Below are 14175 nucleotides of genomic sequence, written 5' to 3' on the forward strand. Positions count from 1 at the left end.
TGGGGTAGTGGTGGCTGCACCCCCTAGGATCGCATGCAGCTCCGCGTAGTAGCGGCAAGTTTGCGGCTCTGCCCCGGACCTTCCGTTTGCTTCTCTGGCTTTGTGGTAGGCTTGCCGTAGCTCCTTAATTTTCACGCGGCACTGCTGTGTGTCCCTGTTATGGCCTCGGTCCTTCATGGCCTTGGAGATCTTTTCTAATACTTTTCCATTTCTTTTACTGCTACGGAGTTCAGCTATCACTGCTTCATCTCCCCATATGGCGAGCAGATCTCGTACCTCCCGTTCGGTCCATGCTGGAGCTCTTTTGCGATCCTGGGAGGACTCCATGACGGTTACCTGTGCTGATGAGCTCTGCGTGGTCACCTGTGCTCTCCACGCTGGGCAAACAGGAAATGAAATTCAAACCTTCGCGGGTCTTTTCCTGTCTACCTGGTCAGTGCATCTGAGTTGAGAGCGCTGTCCAGAGCGGTCACAATGAAGCACTGTGGGATAGCTCCCGGAGGCCAATAACATCGAATTCCGTCCACACTACCCCAATTCCGACCCGCAAAGGCCGGTTTTATCGCTAATCCCCTCGTCGGAGGTGGTGTAAAGAAACCGGTTTAAAGGGCCCTTTAAGTCGAAAGAAAGGGCCTCGTTGTGTGGACGTGTCCAGGCTTAATTCGGTTTAACGCTGCTAAAGTCGACCTAAACCCGTAGTGTAGACCAGGCCTAAGAGATTGATCCTGCAAGGAGATGCTTCTGCTGGAAAATATTACATGTGTTTTGCTGTCTCACACTTCCAAATAGCTTCTTAACCCACCTAGCTATAAGAAAGATGGTAGTGGTTCTTTAGAGGTAAAGGAGATCTAGGGTGTGGGTTGAGCTGTTCTAGGTACCCTAGGTGCAACCAAGCATGGGCTTAGGCTGTATTTCATAGTATTTCATTTTGAGTTCCTTTTGTGAATAAACTGAACCCACTGGAAGAAGATAAAGCTTTGATTGGCTACAACTTGTGAGGACAGTTTGTAACCACCTGCTCACATAATATCTATATACTGATGTACCTTCCATTTCATTCTTGAAGAAAGGAATCTAGCAAATTCTCTGACATGGGCAACAAGAAGAGAATCTCTTATAAATTTACTAGAGGATTCTTGGAAGAAGGGCATAGAGACTGGAGAACTCTGAGAAAAATCTAGATTTTACTGATATTAGAGCTGAATTGAAGAGACACCAGAGAACGTGAAGGAAGACATTCCTGCAGTGAGGTATGTTAGGCACCTATTGTGGTCCCACTTGCCCTGCCCAGATTTCTCTCCAATGTCTATGTGGCATGAAGAATGGTCTGCAGCTGAAGTCAGAAACCAGTCTCTTAATAACTGATCCAACCATGCTTGTACCTGGCTTTGATTTGCCACATCTCTCCTGGGTCCTTCTGAACTGATTTTGAATGGGCCAGGTCAGTGTGCAACTAGCCTTCATGCCTGGGGCCAATGAGAAGATCCCACATGCCAAAGGCAGACAATATCACACATCACTGACGAACGCCCTCTGACAAGATTTGATGGTGGTCTGAGGGCTCTGTACTTTGCCAATGAGGCTGCTGCAAAATGGCTTCGGAAGTTCAACATTCAAGGACAAGGAGAAGAAGAAGAAGAAGAATTATGGAATAATCTTTAAGAGGAATATCTATCCATCTATCCTGACATTTATACTATGCTCGTCACCACGGTATCTAAATCAAGGCTGGATTCAACAGTAAAAAATACATTGTAGTGAACAATCCTGTGGATGGAGCAGATGCTCCCCAGCCTTTTCTATCTGTAATCTATATAACTCTATTTGTTTTTATTAATTCTTGACTGCTAAGGGCATCTGGATAAAAAGAGGATCTCTCTATTTTAAGAGTGCACCTGAATTCCCTGCCACTGCAAGTTGCAATTGCCCAGTGCAAATCATTAGTGCACAGTGTATCAGTGAGCAGCATTTGGAAAGCCTCCCTCCTGGTTGGGAACAGCAGGGTCTGATCCCATAGCTAGGGAAATCACCCTGCTTCAATAGCTCCTCTTCACAATGTCTCAATCCAAACACACACACATTCCTCTGGTTTACTGGCAATTAAACAAGTAGATCTGGACTATGAAAAATACTAACATTTGTTAGAGACCATCAACTGGCAGTGGAATAAAGGCTCAGGTGTTCCTACTGAATAAAGCTTTGGATCACAGGTCCATCTTCTTTTAAGGATCTATTACCTCTCTAAAAAAGCTAAACACGTACCTAAACAAGTATTGTAAAAGGAAATTACCTTTGTCTCCAATGCTATTATTTTCCTCATTTGTGATATCTGAATTACGTTTGCTACACTGTTCCAGAACTTGTTTTTCCACATACAAATATGGGAGGGAAAAATAACTCTTCAATAATGTCTATACCCAACAGATTCAATCCACAACGCCAGCTGAATTGAGTGACAAGCCTAAACACTTCACAACTGCAGCTTGTATAAGCAGATCCAGATGGACATTTAGCTGGATGTTTTCAAAGCAGCACAGGCAGGTACACAATCATTTTATGTGGAGTTTAACTCTTCCAAAGAGCAGGCAGGAGTTTCCCAAAGGGGTGAGAGGACAGGTCAACTTCAGCATCAGGAGGTGTAAAATAGACTCCCTTACTCTGAACACCCCTTTACACTCCCTCCAGCCTTCTCACACCTGCTCCAGCCAAGTATAAGGGAGTCTCAGTTGCTCAAACATGCATATTGAAGAGCTGGAAAATGGAGCAAGAGGGAACAAGTTAAAGCAAAATGGGGGCTTTAAAAAAAATAAACTAAACTGAGGAGTCAGCTCTATGAATAAATTCTAGATTCTTGTTTAACTGTTTTAGGAAAACAGTCATACGAAACTAGAGTCCTTCGGCTCTTACAGCTTGTTCCCCAGCCAAATGGATACTCCTCAATTTGTGGCATGACAACAATTTCCACGACAGCTACTGCCGCTGTCACAGACTGCAAGTACACCACCATCCAATTACAAAAAAGGGTACTTAATAAATGCTGACGTACACTGTTTTTATGCGCATAGTGAGACAGTGATTTAGGGGAAGGGGTTTACATAGTTAAGGAAAAATGAGATAAATATACTTAGATATTCCCCATTTTACCCGAAGAAAAAAATATGAGGCTTGCCAGATATTAGCATAATTCACTCAAACTGCTGACTCGTGTAGCACATTTCAAGAGATGGACACCGTGAAAACGAATTAAGACAGAGTATAATTATGTTTATTTTCCCACTCTGTTCTGTTTTGGGAGGTACGGGTTAGTGTCAGTACTGCCAGAATATAGTGCAACTATATTGCTCCTGCAGATTATATCTACTGTATTTTCAGAGAAGGAAATACGATTAAGATATTAGTTTATAATGAGGCAGAATTTAAAACAAAAATTTCCCAGAGAGAGAGGCTTGTTAGCAACTACAAAACACTAAATTCACCAGCCAAATAGCTTTGGAAACTCAGCTGTATCAAAGCATAGGAAGATAAGCACAGAAAGATTACCACATTGTCCTTTCATTTTGAAGAGCTTTTGATACTGAGTGCTAAATTTTGGAAAACATTCCGCTCAGTCATAATTCTGTTCAGAACTCGGATATTTGCGCACTTTCTTCCTCCCTCATTTACATCAAAGGACACTGGTATGAAAAAAATACCCAAGATTTTATTTTTGAGACCTTCTGCTCAAGCTGCTTGTTCCTTTGAAGAGACAATCCTCAATTTAAGGAATGACAATTTTTACAGCTGCCAATGACAATGTCACCTATTAGCCATTTCCTTTTCTTTCCTTGTATAATACCAAGACAAACGGGGGGAAATGGGAACTCTCTTCTTGTTCCTATTAACAAGAATTCAGGTAAGGGTGTCCCCCAACCCCAGGCTTGTGACAGCACAGTTCACTACCATGCAAACAAGTGTGTTCTCTAATTCTGGATGATGCGATCACTAAAGGAATCAGAGCAGTAGACTGACTATAAAAGAAGAAAACTTTTGTATTCTACACATGGATTTATTTCAGTAATCAGCAATGACAAGAAAGAAAATACAGACGAGTGTGCAATTGTTCAGTAGGATTTGGGGGGAAATGTTTTCTCTGGTCTTAACTATTCTATCACATAAACACAAGAATAGCAGTGCTATTGGATAGGTCTGGGAGATCTTAAATCCTTTACTACTAACCTTATAAATGTTCGGAAACCTGTTGGTCCCAACTTCATTGTCCCTTTTACTCCAAGGAATCGGATAAACAATGCAGCCATTCTGTCCACCAGTCGCAGATAGCTGAACTGTTTGGCATATTTTGGAAACACTTGCTTGAGACAAAGGGAGGGTAAGCTGGCTTCTGGATTTTTGCTGATATCATGTTCCAATTGGTCTGTTGATCCTGGTTCCAATAGTTCATCTTTTGTGTCTGATGCATTCTCAGACAGTTGAGATCTGCAGCACAAACAGTAATTGTACCTTGTGAGACATTGTATCAATCCACTATGATTCTGTCAGCATCTTTATCATTAAAACCTATTTTCAGGGATTTATATATAACTTGGATGTAAAAATTCATTCTGGTCTGGAAAAAAAAACATACAAGCAACTTTGTTCAAAATTAGAAGATTAAAAAAAACCTCAGTTGAGCTGTCTAAGTTTCAAGAAGGAAAAAAGGATTTCTGGTTTAGGAGACCTTTATACTCATACTAGATGAGTGGGTAAAGAGATATGGGCCAGTTTTCAAAATCTGCTGCCTAAAGGTAGGCACCTAAATTCATATTTAAGCACAAAACTAAATGCCCTGATTTTGAGAGCTACAGAATGTCCATAACTCCTATGGAAATGAATGGGAGTTTGGGGTTCTCAGCACCTCTGACAATCAGACAACTTTTATGTAGGTTTGAACACTCAAGACTGTATCTCATTTTCTTTTTTAATTTTAAAGTGAATTTCCACATTTGTCAAAATGTTGGATTAACAGCTCTGAGAATGTCAGCCCTGCGTTCATCCAAAGACCAGGGACAGCATGAGCAGTGGCAGAGAAAGCGTCCAAACATACTCCACTGATGTGCTTCCACCTGGACATGGAGGACCCACTTCCAGGGTGAACCGGTTTTTCACTCTCAATGCCAATTCAGTCTGTCATTTCTGCACAACCTGCCATCAACAATGCTAATAGAGATGGTGGGTTTTGTGACATGGACCCTGGCCAAGGCAGAAAAGCCAAAGCAGGGACAAGTGGACTTTCAGAGAACTACAGTTTGGGGTGGACTCTCTCTGGCATGTGCTGATTAGCTGTTTGCTCCAACCCTCTCCCTCCCTCACAGTCTCATTGCCTCAGCAGCACTCCTCTTACCCCCTTCTTAGTCCGCCTCACCCCTTTCCCTTCAGCTGATCCCCCCTGAATTAACTCCCCACACATCCCCAAAAAATCATGGAACTAACATGACGTTTGCTGCCATCACATTATTCACTCCACTGGTGTGTTATCTAGGATGACCAGATGTCCTGATTTTACAGGGACAGTCCTGATTTTTGGGTCTTTCTTATATAGGCTCCTATTACCCCCCACCCCCGTCCCGATTTTTCACACTTCCTGTCTGGTCACCCTAGTGTTATCCCCTTCCCCCTACCCTGCATCTGTCTTGTCTATTTAAATGTAAGAACCTGGGGGCAGGGTCTGTTTTTGTGTCTTAGGTTTGTACAGCACCTATCAAAATAGGGTCCTGGCCCATGACTAGGTCTCCTACGTACTACAGAAATACATATAATAAATTATAATAATAAAATGCTGAACCAGTACCCGGCATGACATGATGGGGCATGATGTGGATGACACTTTCTGACAGAGTGATGGTATTAGCCTAGGTTTTCTGGGCACAGTTTGTTTTGGTTAAGAAGATCCTGCCTATCTGAAAATGGAAATACAATATTCTTCTTCACTTCTATTCCTAAACTATCATGTGATAGTGCTGTGAGCTGTTAACACCTGCTATCTTTCACCCTAGAGGTAGGTGAATTGATCTCCATGCATAGTTATGCAAAGAATTTGAAGGGTGAAAGGGGCAAGATAAGAATGATCCTCTATTGTCAATATGGTTACCAGGGAATCTACAAAACTACCAGGAACACAACTTTAATAATACCAGTTACCTCTGGCACCCAAAGTTGTTATTATTTGGAGGCAGAGATGATTAAGGTCTGGGAAAAAGAACAGAGCTCTGGTCTCTTTTGTCTGCCTCAGTTTCACTTCATTGTCACTATCTGAAAGATCCAACAAAGGATTCCATTCTATGGCATTGTAAGTCCCACCACTATCATGGCAGTGCAAACTGTCCCACTGCTGGGTGTGCATGTACCAGGTCTCCTTCACAGCAGTCTCATTTCCCCCAGCTCACTGGGATAGGCTGCTCATCTAGTACCAACCTAGCTAACACAATAAAGAGATAACGTCATAAAATTAAAACGTAATGGCTAAAAATGCTACTATGGGCAGAACTATTTAAAGGGTCTCCAGTTACAAATCAACATTTCATTGGAGAGGCTCTCTGTTGCTTCATTATGTGCAGCACTATTCAGGTCCAATAAAAAGAACATGTCAGTAATGACTGCCTTCCATCAAAACTCAGTGACACCTTTGCATTGTATAAAAGCCCCATTTTTCTCTTCTCTAGGTAAACTGGTTATAAACAAACAAAGATCAGAGGCTGTAGAAAGCAAAAATCCTGCAGCAATTTTCACACGTGAACACTGAGCAGTTCTAATTCTAGACAACAAGCTCTCAGCAAATTACCTGAAAGGGGAAGAAATCGACTAGCAACTCAGAGCAAGGGGGTCAGGAGAGCAAGGCCAAGAATACTGAACTGAGAGAAGGTGATTAGTGCACCACTCTCTCACTTCCTGTGCCATGACTGTGTGGCATCATCCCCAAGAAGAAAATTAACTTCAGCTGTTGCTGGGTTACTAGCTAACACCTACACATCATATATGCATCTGCACCACTGCTGGCCCAGCTGTTCTGTGCGCTATTTCCTTTGCTTAGGGTGAGGTTGTCGGGGGATCTATTATGAAGAAAATCTAAAGCTGGAGTTTAGAAATAACTCTGATCTCACTGCTCAACTTTAATCTAAGGGGGATTAATGATGAGACAAATGATTTTATTTTTACACTTGTAAAGATGTACTGTTACAAGTCACAACATATTGACTAAACCAACATAAAAAGGCTCTCTTCAATACGGTCTAAGTACATATTCTAACAATCCTAAATACATATTCTAAAAATACATTCCGATACATATCCTAATATATCCAACCTGAAAACTGGATAAAGAGACACACATCTTCACTGTGTGCTAAAAGGTCATTGCATGTGAGCTCTCACAGAAGAGAGGGAGAAACCAAATCTCAAAATCAATGACACTCCACTGAGAATGCCCTGTGTATAACTCCCAGTGGTCAAAATGTATGGAATATTACCCACAGAATCCTAGCTAGGCTTAAATGCAACAAGAGCACACTGGGAGAAGAGCATCCCTCAGGTAACCAGGACCAAAAATTATCAGAGTTTGTAGCTCACTGCCACCCAGAAGTAACCCAACACCACGCTTTCTCCTCATTGTGGTCTTCCAACCTCTACCTATTGCCTGAGTCTTTTCCTCCCCATCAGGTATATCATCCATGCCTTTGCACAGGAGCATTTCCCTACAGGTGTTAGCAGCCATCAATATAGCCAGTGCAGTATATTCCCTTCAATACATCTTCTGGTGCTTTATCCAGTCTATTCTTAATTGACTCAGTGATGGGGTTTTCTATCTGTGTCTTGGAAAATCTTTTAAAATGTGTCACCTTGCACTTGGATGGTCACATGAGATGGGCAAAAGGGACCACAATTTAACGTCTTGTACAAAGGACAGGGCTACTTTGCAGCAACTCTAATACTGCACTGCAGTTTCAGCATTGACTAGGAGCTGAAATCCTTTTGTGGGACTTGAACCCAGGATCTTGCAGGCCTACAGCAAAGACATATAACAAATGACATGCTTGCCAATTGCTCTGCCTTCTGTTTTATCATAGAAGAGATCTTTTTAACCAAAATTTGCTCTAGCTCTCAAATTCCTAATACTTATCTTGTATTGTAGCTAAAAGCATTTTACTTGCATAGACAATGACCTCTACTCTCCACTTTTTTTTCAAAGAATTTAGTATTTATAAAAGGTGCTGGATTGACTTCTCTTGAAAGCAAAGTCTTCCTTACCACAGAATACATATAGCATTGGCAGCAGCATTTCAAGCTTCCCTATCAACATGCCACAAAGCTGCTCTACAAGAAAAGGGACAAATTCAATCCTGGAGTAAGCAGGCACATTGACTTCAATGGGAGCTGTATTTGGTCCCCGATCTCTAGGGGTGAGAGAGCAGTTTGTCTACGCTCAAGGGTCCTCACACTTATATTTTAGGGCTACATACTGCCCACAGATATAAATGTGGAACTCTCATTGATTTTAGTCGTAGTGGCATACATGTATCTGAAGGCAGAAGTTGATCCTTACTTTACAAAACCTTAAAGTCTAGTTGAGAGACCATTTGTTGTCCCTGGGAACAGCCTTGAGAAGATGGCCGAAGAACTGTCTAGCTGGAGGCCCACAAGTTTAGAATGCTGAGTCAAAACACGTTTGTGCCTTTCTCCTTGGTAAGTAGCAAAGCTTTCTTTCGTGTCTAGCTTGTTTAATGGTTTGTGGGAAATATTGTTCTTGAGGAGGTGGGCAACTGGGGCCCCATTTTTGTTTGCAGAGGCCTTTGGGTTCTGAGCACTTTAGAAATTAAAATATATTATTAGTACTATCTGCTTTAGCATTAACTGGCAGTTCCAACAGAACCCATTTGTGACAGTATTTTTGTAAGGTGAACCAGTGTTCAGGGCCGGCTCCAGGCACCAGCTTACCAAGCAGATGCTTGGGGCGGCCACTCCGGAGAGGGGCGGCATGTCCAGCTATTCGGCGGACGGTCCCTCGCTTCCACTCGGAGCGAAGGACCTCCCGCCGAATTGCCGCCGCAGATCGCGATCGCGGCTTTTTTTTTTTTTTTTGCCGCTTGGGGTGGCAAAAACCCTGGAGCCGGCCCTGCCAGTGGTCACTAGTAACTAACCTGAGAGCCCCCAATTCATTTTGCAGAGGCCTCCAGATATCTAATAGAAGGTACCCATTTTGGGCACTATCCTTCTGGAATGAATCTGAACCAGAGATCAAGAAGATGAAAGGCTTTCTACCTTTGTTACAACTTTCATTCAATAGCTCAAGCCTTCTGAGTCTCATCTTTGTATTCCTTGTTACCTGCCTATGTTTATCCTAACAGCTCAGAAAATATCTCTAATTAATTATTTGGGGAAAGTACTTAAGTGGGTAGACAATGCAGGACTATTGTCACAAATCATCAAAGGAAATGAAACCTCGCACTGAAAAAAACATTAATGAGTTCTAAATGAATTAACTTTCCTGGACTAAAACAGTTCGATCCACCTACTATTATAATGTATTCTCTACTTCAGTTTTCCATGGTCACAAACAGAATTAAAATGTTATTTATAACATAAATTATATCTTTTTCTTAATCTAGAAACATTATTATATGATCCATCTGAACACTCTTGCGCTACAAATCATTTTATTACTGCAATGTCTGATACCCCAAAGTACATGGCATCAAACTGAGATAAGAAGAGGGAACAATTAGATCCTTCCCCAGTTTTCACAAGCAGAAGAGTATTCAATCTTTAGGCAACACTTTTCCTATAATGCCTTAACATTTAAATGAGGTCTTATTTAGTTTAATTTACATAGTATGTTTGCATACAGTAATATGCATTGATTTACAAGATGAATCCAGTTTATGTTCTTTAAAACGATCAGGTCTCTATAAATAGATTGGCTCAGTCATTTTAATGTCAGCCAGCAATTCATCTATTATTGTTACAAACTTTCAAAATTATACAGTGTGAAGATAATATTTTAGACCCACTTTAGTGCTTCACTACTTCAAATTACAAGATGCTCAGTCAGGAACTGCCAATCTAGGCCCTTTGCAAGTGTATAGAAAACAAAAGCATCTTTGTATCTGGATGCTCCCCAGAATCTAGAGAAGTTGTTTCATTTACAAGCAAGATCCCTATATATTAAAGCACACAGGGTGAGATTACATGCAATTTGGCCAAGTTATGGCTGTGACTTTATTTAAATAATCAATCACACACAAAAAATGCAGATATGTTTAAATTTTCTTATATCTTTGCATGCACTTAAAATCACTCAAGTAAATTACCAGGCAGAGAGGTCTAATGAACTAAAAGAACAGTGCTGGGTGCAACCAGCTACCAAGTTCTAATTGTGCCTCTGCCAATGACATGTTATGTGGCATTCAACAAATTGGTTAACCTCTAAAAGTCCCAGTTTCCTTATCTGGTGAGGGGGAAAAAAGGTAGGTTAGGGGTGACAATATTTAATTATCTCCCTCAATTGAGTGTTTGTGAGGATTGATTAATTAATGTTTGAATGCTTTGAAAACGTAAAGCTCTGCATAAATGCTAAGTGCTAGCTAGCTAGCTACTCATGCCACAGTCAGCACAGCGAAAGCAGACAGCTCCCACCTCCACAATACGCTATTTTCCCCACTTGCTTATATTTAATTTCTCACCCATTTTGTCCTAACGTACGAAAGAACAATTCCTCCTTGGCTGCATGAATCTCTCAGGGAATTCCCTCACCCCCAATCTAGCACTGGTGCAGTTACTTTTACCACCTTGCTCAAAGCAGAACAAGATGGTACTAATAATGCTGGTGATCAGTCTATAGTAGCACTCGCTAGACCAATGCAGGAAGAACTCCTTAAAATTCTCAGTGTAGACAAGACCCTTGCAGACAACCTACCACCACAGGTTCCAGTTCCAAGAGAAAAATGTTTGTATCAGAGGGCAAATTAAGGTGTTAAAAATGTTTCTTAAAAGCAACACTTTCTCACTCATTTAAGTCAAAGAGAAGAGGTATTTTATCAACCATTAAAAAAAGCCCTCACCTCTGTGCAAAGAAAACACATGAGAAATTCCTCCCCATCAAATACTTTTCCCAAAAAGTGGTAAGACCTTTTAAACAGGCACTTAAATGAAAATCTCATCTCAGCCCTAACTATGGGTATACTGTTAGCACTGCTGAACTACATACTATACTGTACATCTTAGCCTCCTCATGGCCAGCCTGGCCATGGGATGTTTGGCGAATGCAGCCAATCGAGACCCTGCGTGTTTGCATTAGGGGCATGCAATTCTCCCAGCTTCTGCCCTAGATTTAAAGCAGCAGGAAAAAAGTAGAGGAGTAAACCTATGAGCATAAGCAACAGAAGCCTGATCATCTGAGTGAGCAGAAGAAAACTCCGCATCTCCAGGTGTCAAATCCTCCCCCACAAATGTGCTACACAGATTACTATTCTGCCTGAAGTCTGCCACAGGTCAGTCTGAGGCCTCCGTCTGTTTTTGCACGGGGTCTGGAGTCATTTTACATGCAGAGTCAGAAATAAAGGCAAACTGGCAAAGAAATCCTCATTATATTTATAGAAGAGTTATAATCTCAGTATTACTCCTCATTATAGCTACAGGTATATAGGAGCTAGGTATTATCATTATATCATGCCTATGACATGTTTCAAGCTTCAGCTGCTTTTTGTTTAAGTCTTCCTTAAACAACTTTTCTTCTTGAAAGGGGCAAATGTATTCAAATCTTCCCTTAAAACACCTTGTGTTTTCATTGATAATTCACCAAAAACAAAGAAAAATTTCCAAAAGTCTAAATTTGCACCACCTTCAAACCTGGGCCTCCACCCAGTCAACCGTGAATTGTGCATGGGCTAAATTATCACTGGTGTAATCCAAATTACATCATTGTGAAAACAAGAGTCATACTAGAAAAAGTTTAGGACGTTTAACTCTAGGATTGCTATTAGATTCTTATTCAATATTTGTATGACATTGCTCAGAAGTTTCAGTCAGGTGACGTGCTAAGTGATCCATCGATACATCTGAATATACGGTCCCACTTCCAAACAGCATACCATCGGAGAAAACATTCACATACAGTACAGTACATGTATATGCTTCAACACCAGATTAAAAAAGACAGTGTGTGGGCAGTGTTGTTATTTTTCACTCAAAATCTCTTGCACACACTGTCACAATACATTATTTTATCTTTCTTGTTATTGCCCAATTCCCTAAACAAAGGCTGAGATGGAGAATGATGTTCTCATATAAATGCTACATGTTTATTCAGCACGATACATTTTTACACGTTTTCCTCCTTTTGCCATTTTTGAATATAATTCAAGGTTGCTATCATTATAAGTTCAGAAAGTCTAAAAACTGATGGTAATTACTTGGCACCTACTAAGCATACTCAAGTTTTCATCTTCTTTTCAATAGTTTTTTTAAGTGCCCATCATCAAGAATAAGTTAAATTCACACTAGGGTACTAAGAAATTACTGCTTTTATTACACTGATCTTTTGTGGTCTTGACTAGATTTAGTGCACTTCATCAAGTTCAGTTCAAGTACCGAATAACAATCAACACAGCAATTACCCACCTACAGCACCATAACAATTATCAAGTCAGACATACAGTAAATCTGTACATCTTGACATATTCAAATGGTTTCAGAAATGTAGATTTCCTTAGCCCTGTTGCAGCCATTCTTTGCCCACAGTCAACCTTAACACACCTGTCCCTATGATCATTATTTTCCTTCCTCTTTTTTTCTGCTAAACTTTCCCCGAAAGATGTGAATCAATTGGCAAACCACATTTTGCCCTCTTTCGTTGAACTCCTTTCTGTTCTAGGGCTTTTTAAAGGTCCCTAGTAAAGTCTCAGTGGCTTCTGTGTCACACAAACTGCATTATCAGAAGTCATGCTCAAAGTGGAAAATGGCTGCAGCTCTTTCCAAAGTAAGAGCATAAACCAAAACCACCACCACTCACTTAATGTATTCAAACTGCTGTAAAAAATACTGGGTGAAATTTTCAAATGTGCCTACATGACTTAGGAGCCTACATTCCATTTACCTTCCCTTTGAAAATAGGGCTTAGGCTCCTAAGTCATCTTGGCTTTTTTGAAAATTTTGCCAATTATCTAATTAATCCTCCCACCACCACAGTGAGTTATGTAAATCTCATCCCAATTTTACTAATGGGGACTGAGACACAGAGGTTAAGGGTGAAATTTTCAAAAATGCTCAGTGTTGACCTAACTCTCCTCCTACTGAAGTCCATAGTAAAACTTGCAGAGATTTCAATGGAAACAAAGTTAGGTCAACACTGAACATTTTGGAAAAGCCCACCTTAAGTGCCTTAACCAAGTCAACAAGGTGAGGCAGTAGCAGAGATGCAGATTAAAACTACGGAGTTCCCAGCTTCCAGACTCCTCCTTAGTCCATTAGACAATGCTACTCTCTAACCTGCTCAGCAAGGCATACTTAAAAAAGATTTCAATGCACCAGTCTGAATATTTTCTCTCTAAGGATCACACTAATGTCATATGACAGGATGAGATGCCTATTGTATTTATATAGTGTATGCATTTTAAATCTGTGGTAAAAAATGAGGCAACTCCCAGTATATTATTACATATGAATGAGGATGAACTACCATCTCAAAACAGAGCCCATCTCTGTGTGTTATTGAATGACATGATCAGATCCTCTAAAGTATAATACATATCTAGAGAAAAGCTAAGTAATTTTAGCTCATTCCTATTACAGTGCATGTGCCACATATAGAATAACAAATATAAAGATGGGGGTTAGAAAACCAGTGTTAGATGTAACAATGGGCCCAAAAGTGCTACCAGAACTAAAACTGTGCAACTAACTAGTAATACGGTATAACCCTTTTTGCTCCGGTTGCACTAAGTCTACTTTATATATAACCAAAACTGAAAAAATATAATTACTAAGATCATGTCTATTTTCTAAACAAACACTTTTAGGGACAAATTTTCAGACCAGCTTCAAGTTGGCCTCTGAATTTATGCACACATTTTACACATGCAATTGTCTGAGCTGCGAAAGACAGCATCCAACTGCAAAAGTTAAATGGCTGAGCATCCACATTAGACAGTG

The 14175-nt window shown here is 40.6% G+C and overlaps 1 protein-coding gene across 7 annotated transcripts in view; it reads right to left on the reverse strand.

The window, feature by feature from the left end:
- Window positions 1–14175, reverse strand: part of TTLL11 (tubulin tyrosine ligase like 11) — a 124500-nt gene that overhangs the window by 31319 nt on the left and 79006 nt on the right. For all 7 annotated transcript variants that reach the window (XM_034793341.1, XM_034793345.1, XM_034793339.1 and 4 more), the window contains one exon: window positions 4216–4473. In XM_034793341.1, coding sequence (XP_034649232.1) covers window positions 4216–4473 — 258 coding nt within the window. The remainder of the gene's footprint in view (window positions 1–4215; window positions 4474–14175) is intronic.

The sequence above is a fragment of the Trachemys scripta genome, chromosome 17 (genome assembly GCF_013100865.1).
Source record: "Trachemys scripta elegans isolate TJP31775 chromosome 17, CAS_Tse_1.0, whole genome shotgun sequence".
In the NCBI taxonomy this organism is placed as follows: Eukaryota; Metazoa; Chordata; order Testudines; family Emydidae; genus Trachemys; species Trachemys scripta.